General features: G+C 39.5%; 1 protein-coding gene across 2 annotated transcripts in view; it reads right to left on the bottom strand.

The window, feature by feature from the left end:
• The window catches only part of LOC126475227 (ribonucleases P/MRP protein subunit POP1), an 87,133-nt gene that overhangs the window by 18,552 nt on the left and 48,442 nt on the right, over positions 1–20,139 (bottom strand). For both annotated transcript variants that reach the window (XM_050102905.1, XM_050102904.1), the window contains exons 6-7: positions 9,807–10,100; positions 3,380–3,602 (exon numbers count right to left, since the gene is read on the bottom strand). In XM_050102905.1, the coding sequence (XP_049958862.1) occupies positions 3,380–3,602; positions 9,807–10,100 (517 nt within the window). The remainder of the gene's footprint in view (positions 1–3,379; positions 3,603–9,806; positions 10,101–20,139) is intronic.

Raw genomic sequence — 20,139 nt, 5'->3', positions numbered from 1 at the left:
CATTCAAAATGTCTTGCTAAAGAAGATGTCAGTACAGACACTCAATTTATACAGAAACAGTACTTCAAGAATGGCAAAGTAACAAACTTTCCTGTAGGAACTACAAATGTTCCTTTACGAAATAAATGCACAGAAACTTACTGTTATACTGAATAGACGCCGTTTAATAAGATTTCTCAAGTTTACAAGAACCATACTGTTATGATGAAATTCAGGAAAGCTAGGCGATAAGCTGACTGCAGATGCAAATGCCAAATTGGTGATGTGGCACAGTGCTATAAAGGACAAATGAGGATGGAGCTACAAGAAACTTTGCAAGAACAGGATATACTCATGCTAAATCACAGGTTTCTATTTATGTACACAACAGAGCAGGCCCCCAAACTAATGCAGATGATAGAATGGTACACAAAGTAACAACCAATAACAATAATATGATATTGCTCTATATGAGTACAAAACCCTAGAAACTGCAAATCCTAATATCTGACCAGCTGAAGAAACTTGATAGTCGATCAAGCTCAATGTCAGAAATAAGTTTTAAATACAACAATATTGAACCTTAAAAGCAGATGTGATGACAGTACAAACCTCCCGTGTGTACTTGACAATGAGGATCGAAGCTTGTATCACTGTACCTGGACAGCCACCTAGCAGCCAAGTTGTATCCAAACTGAACAGATTAAAGAATTTTTAGGATTTTGAGGAATGTGATCTGACATGTCACGTTAATAACCCAGGTTATTGTTTATTAACAGGTGATGAAATAATTGTTGCTCTTATCGACTAACAAGACAACAAGGAGGTACCTAGCAACTAGGTCCATGCAAAGAAAGGACCATCCAGTGAGTAAGCTTTTCATTGCTCTGAAAATTGCTGTTAAGTGCTTGGAACAGCAAGAAGAAAATGGCACTGTCCAAACTGTAGGCCTACTTTATAGGCAAACAAACTTTTCAAACTACAGTATAGAGTCAGTTCTTCGAGTTATTTGTAAGGAATGTGATCTAAAATATATGTGTACAGTTTGTCTTTAATCCCATGTTTCTTTGCTTCATATTACTGTGAACACTGTTACAATATGTTTTCACAAACATCTGAAAACCCAATTACCCAAATACTCCCATCCCGAACTGCTTCAGATAATAGATCCTCTATGTAGTAGGATCAAGCAGTGAGTGCAGAGTATTGGCACACTGAGCATGCATGATACCAGTGGAATGAGAAAAAGATCATGACACAACAATGTGGTGGAGCTAGAGGACCAAGAATCAACCCAAAAGTCAACAACATCAGAAGACATTTGTGGATGTCCCTGATGGGCTGGTAACAGATGTCACATTTTTCCTTCCAGGACTTTACTAGAGACCAGTCCCCTGACATGTTAGGTGGGGAATCAGCAGACAAATCGAATGTTGCTTATTGGGAATACGATTTGCTGGAACTTCCATGCTGGTGGGCTTCATCAGCTTTCTCATGAACTAGGGATACCCATGTATATGAGACAGTCCAATTAAATATTTCCTGTTCCAACATTCAAGTGGTGTTACATTAAGCTGTGTGCGCACTTAGCTATCGTTATTACAGCGAAAGTGTTACTGATATACACATTCTGAGTATTGCAATGGCTGTCTAAACATGTTGGATTCCATATAAACTATCAGACTGACAGACATAAGAAAGTATTTCATAAGTGGTTTTTGGTGGCAGAGTTAAGTTTAAGTCGGTGTAGCACATTTTATCCATGTCTTTCCTTATAAAAATCCAAATGCTTGTTCCACAAATTTACATTTATCTCAGCAAAAAAATGAATTTTTTTGAAGGCAGTAGATGTATGTTGTCAACAGACAAAAAAAGTGAACTGTCTGTAAGGAGGATGCAAAAAGAATCAAGCTGGAGGCTGTAAAATGAAAACAGATAAAGGGATCATAATGCTAATGCAGAAAGAAGAAGGCGAGGTCCATACAAGAGTGCTGAGGCACCAAATTCACCACAAAAGGGACATAGGCACACACCCGCATGACGACAAAATGAGCATGTGCATGTATTGACAGTCCAGCCCATTCAGTAGTGTGAAAACAGAGAAATTGAGGCTTCAAAAGAAGAGCAACAGAGTGGAGTGCATTTCCTTACAGCAGAAGGAGTGTGGGGAATGGGAATGTATCAAAGAATGGCATAAGTGTACTGAGAGCACTACATGTCTGTTGCAATGGTCAAAATGTGGCAAAAGTTAGTCAAGGAAGTATGATTGGAGGTCACTGGCTGATGATGCATCATCTGGAATGCCACAACACATTACTAATGTCCAGCAAGGTGGATGCCCTCGTTATTGAAGACTGACAAGATAAAGTGGCAGCCACAGCTGCAGAGGTCAGACTGAGTCTCAGAACTGCAAAGGACATGAGTGCTACTCTCACACTTGTGGCATTCTTTGATCAATTTCCATTCCCTGCACTCCAGTTGCAAAGAAATGGACTCCACCCTTTGCTCTTCTTTTGAAGCTTCCGCTTCTCTGTTTTCAGAGTGCAGTGGAAAGTCAACATGTGCACGTGCTTGCTCTGTCCTCATGTCTTCCGTAAGCAATAGCACTTCAATACTGCCAGGTGTTTTCATTTCACAGCCTCTGGCTCATTTCATTTTGAGTGCCCCTTATATATTTTTTATACTACAGATGCTGCAGAAAGTGCTATATCACGCAAGAGCTAGTTGATGACATCACCATTTTCTTACGCAAAAAACATTTGATTACCATAAACCAAATCAAACCAATAAACGTTCCAAGAGAACACCATGCATTCAAACAGGAACACCTTTAACTAACAAATCTCCAGGACATCACTTCTCAAAAAGATGAAGATGGTGATTCTGAATCATCCAATAACACAAGCTCCTGTTGTTGACAACACCGAGAAAGTTATTCAATGTAATGCTGTATGACCAATGTGTGCACAAATGTGAATGCTTTTTATTCAGGGAAGGTTTAGCTGAACTCCTACGTCTCACCAAACCTGTTCTGGACTTTTCTCCAAACAGAAAGCAATGATTGTCTCCAAGAATCTAACTCGAGACCTTTCGGTATCCAATGAACAACACTAAGCCCAGAGATGAGAATTTTTTTAAAAAATGTACTTAACTCCAGAGCTGGTGTCACTATAACTTATATGCTCCCACTTTATTGTAGCTTCTCAATTACAATAATGCATCACACAATGACCTATATGCTGACTGAATAACGGGACATTCTCTCTTATTGTTGCTGCTATATCATGGTCAAGGAATAACAGAGTTATGTTCTGGGATTGTGTGTAATCACAAAATATGTACACGAAAGCATTCATACAGCATGTTAACAACATCTTGCAAATGTCTTGATGATACTAACCGAAAATGAATGTCTTGCAAATGTTTTTCTACAGTGGTATCTTCTAATGCCCCGGACTTTGTATCAGGAGGCAGAAAAGCAGTCCCAAAATCTTTCAGGCCTTCAAAGCTGAGAGCAGTGGCCTCTCTCAGTCCACCTACACGTGCCCCTCTAAATACCAGTGCCTGCCAGAAAGGCATAGCCCAACCAGCAGGAAGAATTATATCCCAACCACATCCAAAACCTGCAAACATGATAATAATACATCTTAGTCAAAAGGCTTATTTAAAATCTGACAGTATTTAACACACAAGTAATGTGAAATTTGTAAACAAATTAGCTTTTGTAAGGGAAGTTTACTTAATGAACTAAAAATTTACTCCTATTTGTCCCAATGAAAACAGCAGCAACATGTTACTCTATTCTGAACATACCTCCCGACGCTGAAAAAATTTCCTAGGAAACACATATTGTCTCTCTCTCTCTCTCTCTCTCTCTCTCTCTCTCTCTCTCTAGATATTCTGTTTATAAAGATACTTTACTGCACTAAAGGTTTCTCAGGAGTTAAGTACCATGTCAATCGCATTGCCCAATTTCATAGCCCTTTGGATCTCATGAACAAATAGGTCAAGGTGCATCCTGAAGAATCTCACCAAGTGGGAGCAATGTAGGCTTCTACATAAATCTTTAGTCTCAAAAATAAATTATTACAAATAAACACAAATTGCATTTCAAGTTCTACAACAAATCAACATCAGTAACATGGATCTGTAATTTTGAATGTTTGTGTAACCTTCCTCAAACACAGGAATTAGCTGCATGACCTATCATTCCCACTTACTAAGATTGTTTAGGACTCATCTTGTCCTATTGATGTTCGCAGACAAGTACTAAATATACACTGATGTCAAACACAGCAACTGAGATACAACACTGCCCATCACAACATTACCTTATAACACAGCAAAGCAGGATACTTGAGATTTCACACCAATCTCTCTCTTCCCTGGTCGTGAGGCCAAAATGACAATGGATACAATCATATGAAACTCAGGGTGACTATGTGAAACTCCTCATCATTAGGACCAGAGAAGCAAGACAGCTGGCTCACATAAAAATCCTGGACTCCCAAGACAGGACTGAGAGCACTATAATGCCAATTACTGGCCAGTGAGATACAACCCAGGATACTTGGTATGGATTTTTACACCTGTGCAGAAAGTGAGACTATCGTAAAAGTTGCTAGAATGCTATTTTAGACTTTACTGTATCTTTCGTTGCTTGCGAGACATCACATACGAAGTCGACGATTACGACCACTCATCAAGAAGACAGAAGTGCAGAGAAATTCTCCATGCCCTCTATACGAAACCCTACTATAGTCCTCTAAGATGCAGATCGATGACAGGGTTTTTTCAGTCGTTTGAGGAAACTTAAGATCTGCTGGCAAACGCTGCTCACACACACATAACCACAGTCTCTGACTCCCGAGGCCAGACACTGAACCTGGTCTCGGCAGCCAGAGACTGTGGACATGTGTGTGTGTGTGTGTGTGTGTGTGTGTGTGTGTGTGTGTGTGAGAGAGAGAGAGAGAGAGAGAGAGAGAGAGAGAGAGAGAGAGAGAGAGAGAGAGAGAGAGAGAGAGTGTGTGTTTGCGTGTGTGTGTGTGTGTGTGTTTGTGTGTGTGTGTGTGTGTTTTGTCTAACTTGGATGAAGGTCTTTTCGGCTGAAAGCTTACTTATCTGATATTCTTTATGTTGTACCTATCTGTGACTCAACATCTCTGGTATATGGCGAGTATCAATCAATCTTTTTCTTATTGATGTAAATCCTAGAAACATTTTCACACGTAATTTGAGCATAGCTTGAGGCCATTAATAGTATTTATTTCAACAAAACCGAACCACAGAAAAAATATATCGAATTTTGAAGTTTTAATGCAACATATTTTCTCTTTAGAAAAGCTGTTTACTCTTTGAAGTCTGAACTGCATCATATTTCAGAAAATTCTTTTACTGATAGTTATGTTCTACAAAACACAATTCAATGTAATGAATAAAAATTCTTACACAAAACGTGTTCAATCCACACTTCCATACTCCTAGTATGAAATGTGAAAATACGGTAACTGTGCATTACATTAGAAGTGCTGGAACGTTAAAAAATAAACAAATAAATAAAAATAAAAAAACTGCAAAGTTCTTCTACGTAGTTATTGTTTTGTAGTATATACAGACATTCAAAATTTTGTTAGTGTAAAGTCATTGTTACAATATGAAAAACGAAAGAAGTAATGGTAACAGCTCACCAAATAGTTGAGGTACTGAGACAAGACACGTAAAGAAGACTGAGAATGTTTCTTGCTTTCATACGAATCCTGCTTCACAGCAGACAGAACACCCATTTTGCGTATACACCTGCAAGGCTACATTATCCCAGCTGAATATTTTGTACCAGCAACTTGACTAGGGCGAGGGGAGGACTGTGAAAGGGTAGCTGACAGCTGGGAGAGAGAAGCAGCAAGCACATAGGATAGAAGTGTGGCATCAGTGAACTTGCTCAGCTACAGACAGGGGAGTAAGGTGCAGTGCACAGTGACTTAGAGGAGTTGATTAGGAGGAGGTGATAGAACAGACAAAGAGGGAGACAGTGGAGAGGATGGTGTGAATGCTGGGTAAGTAAAGTTAAGGACATGAGGCAAGGGTGGAGGAGAGTGTGTGTGGGGGGTGGGCTGGTTTTGGGGCTAGGAATGTAGATTGAGTATAAGAGGATTACGGAATTGAAGGATGTCATCTGAAGGATAATCATATATATAATTCAGAGAAGCTGGTGCTTATGGGAAGAATCCAATTAATGGTACAAGTTGTGAAGCAGGTGTTTTGTGCTCCAGCAACATGTTTTGTCAGTGCAATGGACAGATCTTCCCCATGGATCTTCCACAAGAGCATGACCCACATGGCAAGGGTTCGTGGGTACTATGCATCCACCCAGCACATTCTAGTCCAGTCTAGTCACAAGCATATCGTGTCCTACCAAGGGTGGGGACATCAGTGAAAGCTTGTCACATTAAACACCAACTCTGCTGCAACTTCTACACATCTTTTTATGTAGACATGATCACCAACCAAATCTCCACCCAAATGAATGGCTACCACTAAATTGTGACCAAGAGCAGAGCTGACCACCCAGTGTGAAACACACTGCCCAAAACAACATGCTCAGTATCAATGGCTATAGTACGACTCTTGGTATCTGGATCCTTCCTCTTAACAGCAGCTTCTCTGTGTTATGTGTACTATTGTTCTTTCAACACACCCTTCGATCCCTCTTCCCTCCTGGCGGCAATCTCGTCCCAACCTCAATCTCCACTGGCCTCTGTTCCATGATTCTAATTTCATCTATTATGCACTCATACCCTGCTCTCTGCAATATCCTTAGTCCTCTGCCTTATCTCCCTACCCCAACCACTTCTCTCTGTCATTGTGCCTTGTGCACAAATCCCCCTGTTTGCAGCCAAAATGAGCTGACTGTTCCCTCTTCATTAGCTTCACCTCTCACTCCCTACCTCCCTTCTCCTTCACCCACTCCATCCGACAGACCCCCCCCTCATACCAGTCGAGCTGCACCATTCTCAGTCTTTTTTTATGTGCTTTCCTGCGACTCAAAGCCTCAATTATCTGGTTATTTGTTACTTTTACTACTTCCATTATTTGTGTTACACTGAAGACTATCTATTACCACATATTATTATTATTTCTTTCTTGTCTCAGACGTTATGCCTGGTTAAAAATGGAAGGTGACGCGGACCTTGATCAAGCGTGACTTCCTTTTAACTGTACGGTATATGTTACATTGCATTTAGGAACTTTCGGATAATTGAACAAGTGTCAATAATTACAGATTTCTGTAGTTTGGATGTACACTCCTGGAAATTGAAATAAGAACACCGTGAATTCATTGTCCCAGGAAGGGGAAATTTTATTGACACATTCCTGGGGTCAGATACATCACATGATCACACTGACAGAACCACAGGCACATAGACACAGGCAACAGAGCATGCACAATGTCGGCACTAGTACAGTGTATATCCACCTTTCGCAGCAATGCAGGCTGCTATTCTCCCATGGAGACGATCGTAGAGATGCTGGATGTAGTCCTGTGGAACGGCTTGCCATGCCATTTCCACCTGGCGCCTCAGTTGGACCAGCGTTCGTGCTGGACGTGCAGACCGCGTGAGACGACGCTTCATCCAGTCCCAAACATGCTCAATGGGGGACAGATCCGGAGATCTTGCTGGCCAGGGTAGTTGACTTACACCTTCTAGAGCACGTTGGGTGGCACGGGATACATGCGGACGTGCATTGTCCTGTTGGAACAGCAAGTTCCCTTGCTGGTCTAGGAATGGTAGAACGATGGGTTCGATGACGGTTTGGATGTACCGTGCACTATTCAGTGTCCCCTCGACGATCACCAGTGGTGTACGGCCAGTGTAGGAGATCGCTCCCCACACCATGATGCCGGGTGTTGGCCCTGTGTGCCTCGGTCGTATGCAGTCCTGATTGTGGCGCTCACCTGCACGGCGCCAAACACGCATACGACCATCATTGGCACCAAGGCAGAAGCGACTCTCATCGCTGAAGTCGACACGTCTCCATTCGTCCCTCCGTTCACGCCTGTCGCGACACCACTGGAGGCGGGCTGCACGATGTTGGGACGTGAGCGGAAGACGGCCTAACGGTGTGCGGGACCGTAGCCCAGCTTCATGGAGACGGTTGCGAATGGTCCTCGCCGATACCCCAGGAGCAACAGTGTCCCTAATTTGCTGGGAAGTGGCGGTGCGGTCCCCTACGGCACTGCGTAGGATCCTACGGTCTTGGCGTGCATCCGTGCGTCGCTGCGGTCTGGTCCCAGGTCGACGGGCACGTGCACCTTCCGCCGACCACTGGCGACAACATCGATGTACTGTGGAGACCTCACGCCCCACGTGTTGAGCAATTCGGCGGTACGTCCACCCGGCCTCCCGCATGCCCACTATACGCCCTCGCTCAAAGTCCGTCAACTGCACATACGGTTCACGTCCACGCTGTCGCGGCATGCTACCAGTGTTAAAGACTGCGATGGAGCTCCGTATGCCACGGCAAACTGGCTGACACTGACGGCGGCAGTGCACAAATGCTGTGCAGCTAGCGCCATTCGACGGCCAACACCGCGGTTCCTGGTGTGTCCGCTGTGCCGTGCGTATGATCATTGCTTGTACAGCCCTCTCGCAGTGTCCGGAGCAAGTATGGTGGGTCTGACACACCGGTGTCAATGTGTTCTTTTTTCCATTTCCAGGAGTGTAGCTGTATTGCACTGATGTACTGGTGGATATTGTGTGGTATGACTCCTGTAGTTGATAGTATAATTGGTATAATGTCAACTTTATCCTGATGCCACATGTCCTTGACTTCCTCAGCCAGTTGGATGTATTTTTCAATTTTTTCTCCTGTTTTCTTCTGTATATTTGTTGTATTGGGTATGGAAATTTCGATTAGTTGTGTTAATTACTTCTTTTTATTGGTGAGTATGATGTCAGGTTTGTTATGTGGTGTTGTTTTATCTGTTATAATGGTTCTGTTCCAGTATAATTTGTATTCATCGTTCTCCAGTACATTTTGTGGTGCATACTTGTATGTGGGAACATGTTGTTTTATAAGTTTATGTTGTAAGGCAAGCTGTTGATGTATTATTTTTGCTACATTGTCATGTCTTCTGGGGTATTCTGTATTTGCTAGTATTGTACATCCACTTGTGATGTGATCTACTGTTTCTATTTGTTGTTTGCAAAGTCTGCATTTATCTGTTGTGGTATTGGGATCTTTAATAATATGCTTGCTGTAATATCTGGTGTTTATTGTTTGATCCTGTATTGCAATCATGAATCCTTCCGTCTCACTGTATATATCGCCTTTTCTTAGCCATGTGTTGGGTGCGTCTTGATCGATGTGTGGCTGTGTTAGATGATACGGGTGCTTGCCATGTAGTGTTTTCTTTTTCCAATTTACTTTCTTCGTATCTGTTGATGTTATGTGATCTAAAGGGTTGTAGAAGTGGTTATGAAATTGCAGTGGTGTAGCCGATGTATTTATATGAGTGATTGCTTTGTGTATTTTGCTAGTTTCTGCTCGTTCTATAAAGAATTTTCTTAAATTGTCTACCTGTCCATAATGTAGGTTTTTTTATGTCGATAAATCCCCTTCCTCCTTCCTTTCTGCTTAATGTGAATCTTTCAGTTGCTGAATGTATGTGATGTATTCTATATTTGTGGCATTGTGATCGTGTAAGTGTATTGAGTGCTTCTAGGTCTGTGTTACTCCATTTCACTACTCCAAATGAGTAGGTCAATATTGGTATAGCATAAGTATTATTATTATTATTATTATTACACCTTAAATCTATGAGTTACCCAATCGTTTTTTAGCTCCATTCTGACTGCCAGGTCTCTGCAGAAGGAGAATGGGTACTTTCTGCCACGTAGGACCCTCCATTGATGACAAACTAGCACTGGTGTCTCCAGTATCATGCTCGTCAGCTGCCTGCAGTGGGATGACGTTATATGACCTGTTGTGAGCTATGTCAGTTGCTGATGGTTTTGACGTTGTGACAGCATCTCTCACTGCTGCTGTCCACAATGGGCTGACAACAGACTGTGGAGGCAGGGATTGTAACCCTGATCCGGGAAGCTCCTGTGACCACAAGACTGTAAACATTTTTTTAAAATTTATACGAACATAGTATACTACTTTATTCATTGTTTTCTATTTGTGTTCACAGAAGTTAACTACATCACAAACAAAACTTATTTCTATGGGAATACGCAGGCGGTGATGAAGATGTTTGGTTTGTGGGCGTTCAACTGCGCAGTCATCAGCACCCGTACAAAGCCCCAAAATTTACACAGTCTCTCTTTTTTTCACAGTCCAATCTAGACATTGTCACGAATGATGATGATGATGATGATGATGACAACACAAACACCCAGTTCCCAGGCAGAGAAAATCCCCAACCCGGCCAGGAATTGAATCCGAGACAAAGGTGGTGGTCCATATTTTTAATCCAAAACTAGTTCTATTTTCCTTCAATACTCATCACTAGTCATTTCTTTGTAATGACTAGTTTCAGACAATCATGTCAATTTTCAAACCATGGCCTTAGACAAAAGTGTATTCATACAGTTTCCAGCAATGTACATGTAACCAAAGAAACCAAGTAATGGTTATTATTGCAACTGTAATGGACACTGAAGGACAACAAAGATTTTAATAACCCAAGCTGCTGGTCCTACCCTCCATCAGTATGTTAGAATCTCAAAAACAGCTTGTATAAAATATTTAATAACAACTGATGTGATACGACAAAGGTTGTTTGTAATGTAATTTGAATTATCAGAACATAGAGGGGTGCATACATATACATAAAATATATCAGACAATGACTAATTTCAGCTAATAGAGTTTTCAAAATTGAACACTACGAGTATCATACAATGTCAGAAATAAAACCACTTTCAATACATACAGATTGCCCAAACCCTTTCCACAACTTCTGAATCTCACAATTGTACTAAATTTTCAGTACATATGTAGCATCTGGTAACAATGATTTTTCCACCTTTTCTGATGCAATCAAATGATCTGTGGAATCTGCAACCGGTATTATTCACATCCAAGAAGTTTTTGTTCCGTAGTGTTTACATAACATCAATATTTGTTTATTGGCATTGGGTGTTTCTCTATCGATGTATGACACTTACAATGGAATATTTGACACTATCACTTGCATTTACATCTCACAAGTGTCATTTTTGCACACACACACTGTTTAACTCACAAAATGTCAGAACAGAATCATCCAAGGACAATTTAATAATGGCAGTAGCTTGTATGTAGGCAGCTCTGTGCAAACTTCAATGAAGATGAACTACACTTTTTAAAAGCACTTGTTTTTACAGTGGACGGCTTTTAATAAAAAAGGGAACCAGTCTACAACCATGACTGACTGCCATAACAACTTCTTTAAAAACCAATTTGAAGGTGTGTCACAGCCAGTTTCCTGACACATTATTTTTTGTTTTAAATTTTGTATCGTTCACTTCTGAAGATACTTACTAATCCTGACACAGTTTACATCAGTTTCCAATAGGAACAGGCACTCACTACTTACATCATGCATCTGATTTTGTAGCTGTCTAACTTACTTTAAACCTCTATGTACAATTTGTACCAACATATAGTGTCCATAATGCACATGAAGGATTCCAACAAACATGTTTCTTCATGGAATTATACTCCACATTTTTCATGGAACCAGAAGTTGCACAGAGCACACATGAAATCATTTGTGATATTTTGTCAACACTTCTTACACCTTTAAATTAATAATACTTCTTTTATAACACATTTTTACACTCTAAAGTTTGCTTACTGCCTTATTATAGAAGTAAAAAAACTTAAGAAATGAAAGCCAAAAAACTACCTACCTAAATATGACCAGCTGACAATTTCAGTACAAAAAAGGGATGAATCAGTAAATCTGCAGCAAATTAAATCCTTGCCCCCTCCCCATGGCCCCTTACAGCTCAAAAGAAGGTCCAACTCCATAAATTATATGAACTGTCATAACATTTGCGTTACCAGATAAAAATTATGGCAGATCATCAGGTATCGGGAAAACTGAAGCAGTGTCCTCTTGCCAACAAATAAACCACAGTGTAGATACGTATACTAAAAAGGTTACATTGCATCACATACTGGTGGTTGTTTTAGTCAGATGTGTCCCTGATGTTAGATGCACCTTCCTTCAACTGTTTTAACATACTGTTTCACATATGACATGCCACATCCGCATGAAATGTGGTCCATACCCAGCTTTTGAAGACCTAGATCATCTTTAACATTACAAAGAGGACTTTCTACCTTTGTCGATTTGAACAAAAAACTCTGGATGCCTAGTTTCCATAAGAGTCAACTAATCTTTCCAGAGACTGGGCCAGCCTTGGGCAGGTAAGTAATTTTTTACTTTTTTTTTCTTTCTCAGTCTCAACCTCACTTGATTGCAACATTGCTTAATTTGTGACCCTGAGATCCCATTCCTACAGAATACAATTCACAGGTGTTATAATATAATTGGATAGATAAAAATACCTACTCACCAAACAGTGCCATGAGAACACGCACATAAAAGAAGATTACACTTACGCAAGCTTCCGGAGGCAGTGGCTCTCTTCTTCTTCCGGCAAAAGGGTTGAAGGGAAAGGAAGACAGGCGAAGGAAAAGGACAGGAGAGGCTTAGAAAAAGGGGTAGTTTTCAAAAAAAGTCATCCAGAATTGTGGGTCAGGAGACACTTACTGGGCAGGACAAGAAGGAAAGAAAGTCTTTCCTTCTCACCCGATTCAGTGTTTCCCGACCCGTGATTCTGGACGATTTTTCCAAAATGTACCCCTTTTCCTAAACAGGGTTGCCACATGTTTCCCCAAGTGAAATTCTCTGATATTTCACTGAATTCCAGACAAGTACCATTATTCCCTGACAAATTCTGAGATCTCAAGGCTAAGTAAAGACATAAGTTGACAAAAAAATGTAAGGACTTCTATATGTCTTCCCTGTGTGAGCAAGAATCTCAAGTACGTAAATTGACATCTTTTGTAATGAAGGGTGTTTTTAAATGGAGAAATCAAGCCAAATGGTATGTGTGTTTCATTAAGACCATTGTTGTTATTTTATTTCAATAAAACAGAACATATTTGATGATGACAATATGCATTTCCTTGGAGTCACAAGACAGATTTGAAATACCTTCACTGATTTGAGAAATAACCTCAGAAAAAAGTAGACCTGTTGAAAAAGGTATATATAAGGCAGGGAAGAGTTGGGTAAACCAACACTGTAGGTGACCACCAATAAAATGTTGGTTCTACTATGTTCGTTATATTTGGTTATTAGTCACTATACTATGTCTATTATTTTACAGGTATTGTGTGAATTTTCTTTCAAAAAATATATGAATACATAGCATACAAACTGCCAGCCACTGCCACAATTTTCTTCTTCTTAGCGTCCCTACTTTCTAATATATATAATGCCAAAATGTACTAGAATAAATAAAATGTCTATAAAATGCTGCACTGTACAATGTAATGGCAATGAGACAGTCACAATTCCTGAAATCCATTGTCCATGGTCTCTGGCCTGCTGAGGAGCACCAAAGTCCTGGGTCCTTGGATGAACCACAAAAATCCACCGCATTACGTCACACACAAACAGACTCAGCCTGCAGGCAGATCGGTGAGACAAGATCTAACGGGCAAGGCCTGCGCATTAGTGGGAAACGATGGGCTTCAGATCAACAGGCCCTATCTGTTAGAGATACCTGCAGAAAGGCCTGCAGTTTTGGTCCGTCATGGAAGTCCACCAGCGTGGTCAGTTATTCATCTGTCACAGACACCATGCTCATGAAATGAGACCACGGTGATCTATCCGTGCAACAGATAACTTGCGCAAAATACTCTGAAAGTCAATAATGGTGAGGATAGGTAGCAATTCACCGTAAAGATGATTGATGAGCTGCAGAGAGGCACGTAGGAAAAGCAATCACACTCTCACAATTAAATTTCCGACCAAAGCCTTCGTCAGAAAACGAGAGCATACACACATCCACCCAGACACATCTCATGCACACATGACCACCATCTCTGGTCACTGCGTCAACAATCTCTGAGAATCAGATCCGAGCAAACCATTCCTCATGCCTCTCTGGTCCTGTTGGCAATTGCTTGGCTAATGGCAAGAAGTGGTGGCAGCACTGACTGCGAGCTGAGGGGACTGGTAGGAAGGGGAGAAGCAGTAGGAATGAGGGAGTAGGGAAGTGGTACATGTACTCAGCTGTGCCCAGCCAGTGAAGCTGCATGACACCTCAGTAAACAAGACATTTCATCTACTGAGACATTTTTCCAGTCTTCTTTTTTTTTTTTTTTTTTTTTTTTTTTTCAAATTTCCCTGATTTTCAGAACTTGTTGCAACCCTGCTAAACCTCTCCAGTCCTTCTCCTTCACCCCTCTTTCTTCCCCTTCCAATCCTTCTGCCAGGAGGAGGAGCCACTGGCTCTGAAAGCTTGCATAAGTATAACTTCCTTTTATGTGTGTGTTCTCCTGCCACCACATGGTGAGTAGATTTTGTAATCTGTCCAATTACATTATATTGCCAAAAACTGATTAATTCATAGGTGTGGTAATTCCTTCGTGAGGTTCTCCCTGAATGACAGCAATCAAGACCTATGGACCTGAGTCTCTAGCACATGATTTCTTTGTGATCCATAATGATGGTTCAAGGTGTGGAGCTAGAGGTCAGCATGTGGTTGTTTTCTGCATGCACTGTGACAAAGGGACCTTCCCATTACTTTCATAACAAGCATGTCATGGAAGTCTGGTTATGAATTTAATGTTAAGATGCATACTGCTTAAATTATCCATGAACTGCCCCAAATTTTTTCAACCCATCTGGCCACATCACAAGTGTATCAACCATGTATTAGTAGAAATAATTGGCTTGAATTTGAAGATTCTAGTATGGTTCTTTCAAAGTATTCCATATATAGGTTTGCCACAAGGGGCAGCAACATACTACCAACTGCCACATCACCAGTTTGTTCACAGTACTTTCCGCAAAACAGGAAAAAAACTGAGGTGACAATGTGCCTGAAGACTTTAGTGAAACAAATGTCAAACTTTTCTGCAATTATCTTCAAGATTTCAGAAAGTGAGACTCTCCTGAAGAGGGAGATCAAACTGAAACTGACCATAATATCTGTATTCCCAGAGCTGTAATTAGCCGAGTTGGTTTTCAAATTAACAAGTTGCGTATGTAATGTTCTACATCAACAGCAATACTCCGCAAGCCACCATATGGTGCGTGGCAGACGGTTCCCTCTAACACTACTTGTCATTTCCTTTCCTGTTTCACTTGCAAATAGAATGAGGGAAAAACCACTGTCTATATACCTCTGTATGAAGCCCAATTTTTCTTATCTTAAATTCGTGGTTCTTACGCATAATGTATGTTGGTGGCAGTAGAATCTTTCGGCAGTCAGTTTCGAATGCTTCACATTTTCTCAACAGTGTTTCTCAGAAAGAACGTCACCTTCCCTCCAGGGATTCCCATTTGAGTTCCCAAAGCATCTCCGTAATGCTTACATGTTGTTCAAACCTATCAGTAACAAATCTAGCAGCCTTTCTCTGAATTGCCTCAATGTCTTCCTCCAATCCGACGTGGTACAGGGAGATTTCATCTCAAATCATACAGGTCAAGAGTGAATGTGACACATCGCTATTTCAAAGTTTGCTGAAAAAAATATATTTCAGAGTTCAACAAGATACCGCTCCAAAATTATATTATTTTGATTTTCTGATGATTTGTTAAAATTGCTACAGACCTCTCTAAATGAGAGTACATAAGAAAATGTCATAACATAAGGGAAAATTGAAAAATTGTACTAAAGAAATGAAAAGTTTCTTCTTCTTCTTCTTCTTCTTCTTCTTCTTATTTTTTAAATACACTATGAAAATTTGTAACATTTGCGAATTTCAAAATTATGCTTTGAAAATATGAATGGTCACAGGATGTTAAATGTCTTCAGAAATGATAAAGTGGAAGGACTGCTAACTGTCAGCTATGACATTAATGGATGAAATTCTTAATCTATCAAAATATTTGTCCATAAAGATGAAAGAATCTGAAATTTTTGGTTATTTAGGAATTATTTTCTCCAAAACCTCATCCTAAATGTTGCAAAAATTTCATGGTACATTAGTTGGTCATTGTGCTTAGGGAATGTACAATCAGAGTGGGTAATACTTGTCTGTACAAAATGTGAGAAATTTTTTTGAAAAACCTAGCTATACTCTCAAGGTAAAAAATCTTGGACTCTTAAATATATTAACTGATCGCTGATTTCAAGTAAATGTGATGCAAAACTGTTATTTCTGAATCAAAATAATTACTAGTGCTAGTCTCTCATTGAACGCCTCCCCAGGCAAAGCTCACCAGGTATGGTGGGTGTCAGGGAAATAAAATACCCGGGGTGGACCAAACCTAGAGGCAGCTGCCATGTACTGTGATACTGGCTTATCAAAAACTAATGGAAGAAAACCTTGAGAATAAATTGCCTAGTCCTCCAGGTTGGGGATTGTGCAGTGGGCCAGCTCCTCACTCATGTGAAAAAATTAAAATGCTAGAAAATCTAACAATATGCCTCGGAAAAACTTGAATCTTGGATGACAAATTGGTAAAGAAAAAAAGAATATGACATTTGGATGCTGGAATGTGCAAGGTATCTCCACAAAACTGAATATGTTACCCACAGAACTCGGCAGTTTCAAAATGGATGTTGTCATGCTCTCTGAGATCAAGAGGAAACACAAAGGAGAACAACAACTTGGTAACCATGCATATATTTGGAGTGGGGTGTCCAAAGCGGTAAGAGCCAAAGCAGGAGTCTCCATTACAATAAAGAAGGCATGTAAAAAGAGAATCACACACTAGAAATTTATTAATGAATTTATTATTGTGGTAGAAATGACTATTTGCCAGAGAAGTTGTAATTATTGGTGTATATGCACCCACGGATGATACAAGAGACCAAGAGAGAGATACTTTCTGGGGAGTCCTTCGAGTGTCTACAGAAAAAACCCCAAGGAGGAAGGAACTGGTTATAATATGGGATATGAATGGAAGAGTAGGAATTAAAGAATCATGTCCGATAGTGGGGAAACATGGAGAGAGAGAATATAATGACAATGGAGAACGATTGGTTGAAATTTGTGAACAGTTTAATCTGAAAATTACCAGCACATTTTTTAAACACAAGGATATCCATAAATATACTTGGCAACCGAATACTAGAGAACTTCATTCTATAATAGATTATATTATCATTACAAAGTTTCAAGGCAGTAGATGTTAGATCTTGCAGAGGAGAACTATGTGGATCAGACCATTATTTAGTAAAAATGAAGAGTTTTTGGCCATGGAAGAATGCAAAGAATGATTCTAACAACATTAAAACAAATTGTGCTGAGGAAACTCAAACTCTATACTTCAATATTGACAGCCTACAAGATGAAAGCATATGAACATTCTTTGGTGCCAGAATGGAAAAAACATTGGAAGAATCATCTGAAGAAAATGCAGAGGAAATGTATGATTACTTAAAATCCAATGTTATAAGTACAGTAACAGAGGTGCTGGGCATAAGGGGAAACAACCACAGCAGTACAGCACAATGGTGGTCGGAGGAAATAGAAGTGGCAGTTAAAGAAAAGAGGAATGCTTTCAACCGGTGGCTGAATGATAAATTGGAAGCAACAAGAACAATCTACTAGGAAAAGAAAAATGAAGCGATTAAAAAAATAAGGATAGCAAATAATGAAGCATGGGAAAGGACTTGTGTCAATGTCAATAGCGAAGTAGGATTTGTGAGAGTGAAACAAGTGTGATCAGTATTAAAAGGATTTAGACATGAGACAAAAGCCAAAACCAATCCTCAACTGATAACACCAAAAATATGGGAAGAATATTTCAATAAATTATTAAATCAGGATAGAGAAGAGTATCTCGAGGAAGGAACAGTGGAAGAAAAGGAGCGGGAAGGGGAGGGGATCCAAATTTTACAAAGAGAAGTGAGTAAGGTATTAAGAACAGGAAAGAATGGTAAATCACCTGGACCAGGCAATATCAGTCTGGAGTTCTTAAAATATGGTGGTGACAAAACTGTGAAATTAATAACACGGTTATTCACTAAAATGTTACATGGAGATTCAATACCAAAGGTAATGAAGCTGGGCTATATCAATACTACATTTAAGAAAGGGGATTGAACTATCAAGGAATTTGTGTTATAAACACATTAATGACAATTTTTGGTAAAAAATTTAAAAATAAGTTGGAATAAATTTTAAAATCCAAGCAGAACAATGTGGCTTTACAGCTGGTAGATCACGCTTAGATCATATTTTCACATTACTACAGATCTTAGAGAAACATAGGTAAAAATCAAAAAACATAGAATTAATTTCCATAGATTTAGAAAAAGCATTTGATACTGTCCCAAGAAAACTACTTTGGAGAGCATTACATTTGGCAAACATAAAGGGTCCTTTAATTAAAATAGTACAAGAAATGTATAAAGACAACCTAAATCAAGTGAAAATTGGTAGTACACTTTCACAGAAATTTAGAACAAGTAGGGGTCTGTTACAAGGCTGCTCCATGTCATCAACATTCTATACAGATGTCAGTCTGACGAGTTGGTCTCTTAAATGCAATGTGATGGAGCTAGAAATTAAAGATGGATTTTATTTACATCACCTACTATTTGCCGATGATCAAGTAGTTATAGCACAAGACGAGGAGGATGCAAACTACATGTGTAACCAAACTGGGGATCGAAGAGTTCGAGTCTCAGTCCGGCACACAGTTTTAATCTGCCAAGAAGTTTAAGCAGTATTTAGGTTTTGAAACCATATTTTATGCACATATCACTATCTTCAGGTTTTGCATCTAAGTGCATCCACATTACACACTTCACAGAGTTTTGAAGATGTTTCTTGTGTGAAACTTGTTTCAATTTCTTCCACTTTTCTTTTTACATACTGTTTTCTTCTTGTGCTGCTTCTTTCCTGGATCTTTAAGGTGGGATATAGTAGGGGCTACAGCAGATCAACTTCACACCCAGGATTATAAACATCTGCACTGCCTTCTTCAGTTTCACATTTGAGTGATGGTGATCGCTCAGGTGGATTGTCACTAAATTTCTTCTTGTAGTGAGTGTAACAATTCCCGCACAATGGATGTGATGCTATTACCATTACTTGAGGATCAAGATATTTCTGCAATACCCGACAGATTTCCAACAACTGTGAAGTGTTTTTCACTTTTCTTAAACACCACCTTTTGTGCCTTTTTTCAAAGTCTACACACCTCATTCTTTCACTACTACACTTCCTCACTGACATTATATCAAACAACAAGTTCAAACCAAACACAAAACTCAATGCAGAATGGTTTATGTACAAGTTCTCACTCCTTTGTTATAAACAGAGGAGCACTGGATAAGTGTTGCCAACATGCATAGTTTACAACTAGAAATTAAGTGATGCAAAATATGCAGAACGTTGAAAATTTTTTTAACACTTTACACAAAAAATATATCCATTGTGTCTACACTGACTACTAACATATTAGCCAAACACTATTTTGTGTAATTCTCAAAAGTTTTCGGAGGGGCTTTGCGGGTACATAATTCGTTAAAACTTGTAAAAATGCAATTTTTTACCATTTATGTAATAAACAGTTACAAAATACAGGTAGCTGGAGCAGAGAAGATACTATTTATAGTTACAGCAGTAGTATTTGGTAATATGACAGAAGAGGTAGCATTCTGTGACTTTCTAAATTAGAAAAAAAAATTTTTTTAAGTGGAAAAATAACTTAAATTTCGTATTCTTGTCTTAAATGTACAAGTTACAGGAAGCCGAAAAGTGTGCGGGTGTCAATTAAATTTCAGCGCACTAAGAGGCAGCTTTAAAGCAAAACATCTGCCAGGTCTCCAGTACTTTTGGTTTATTAGTTATATTTTTGTTTTTTGTTTTTTTCTCTCTACTGTTTTAAGAGTTATTTACAAAATAGACATATTTCAAAGGGCCGTACTACTTACAAATATTAAGATAAAATGAAAATACTTTATT

Source organism: Schistocerca serialis, chromosome 4 (genome assembly GCF_023864345.2).
Source record: "Schistocerca serialis cubense isolate TAMUIC-IGC-003099 chromosome 4, iqSchSeri2.2, whole genome shotgun sequence".
In the NCBI taxonomy this organism is placed as follows: domain Eukaryota; kingdom Metazoa; phylum Arthropoda; class Insecta; order Orthoptera; family Acrididae; genus Schistocerca; species Schistocerca serialis.
The sequence above is the reverse complement of the archived record's forward strand: the minus strand, read 5'-3'. Positions and strand labels throughout refer to the sequence as shown.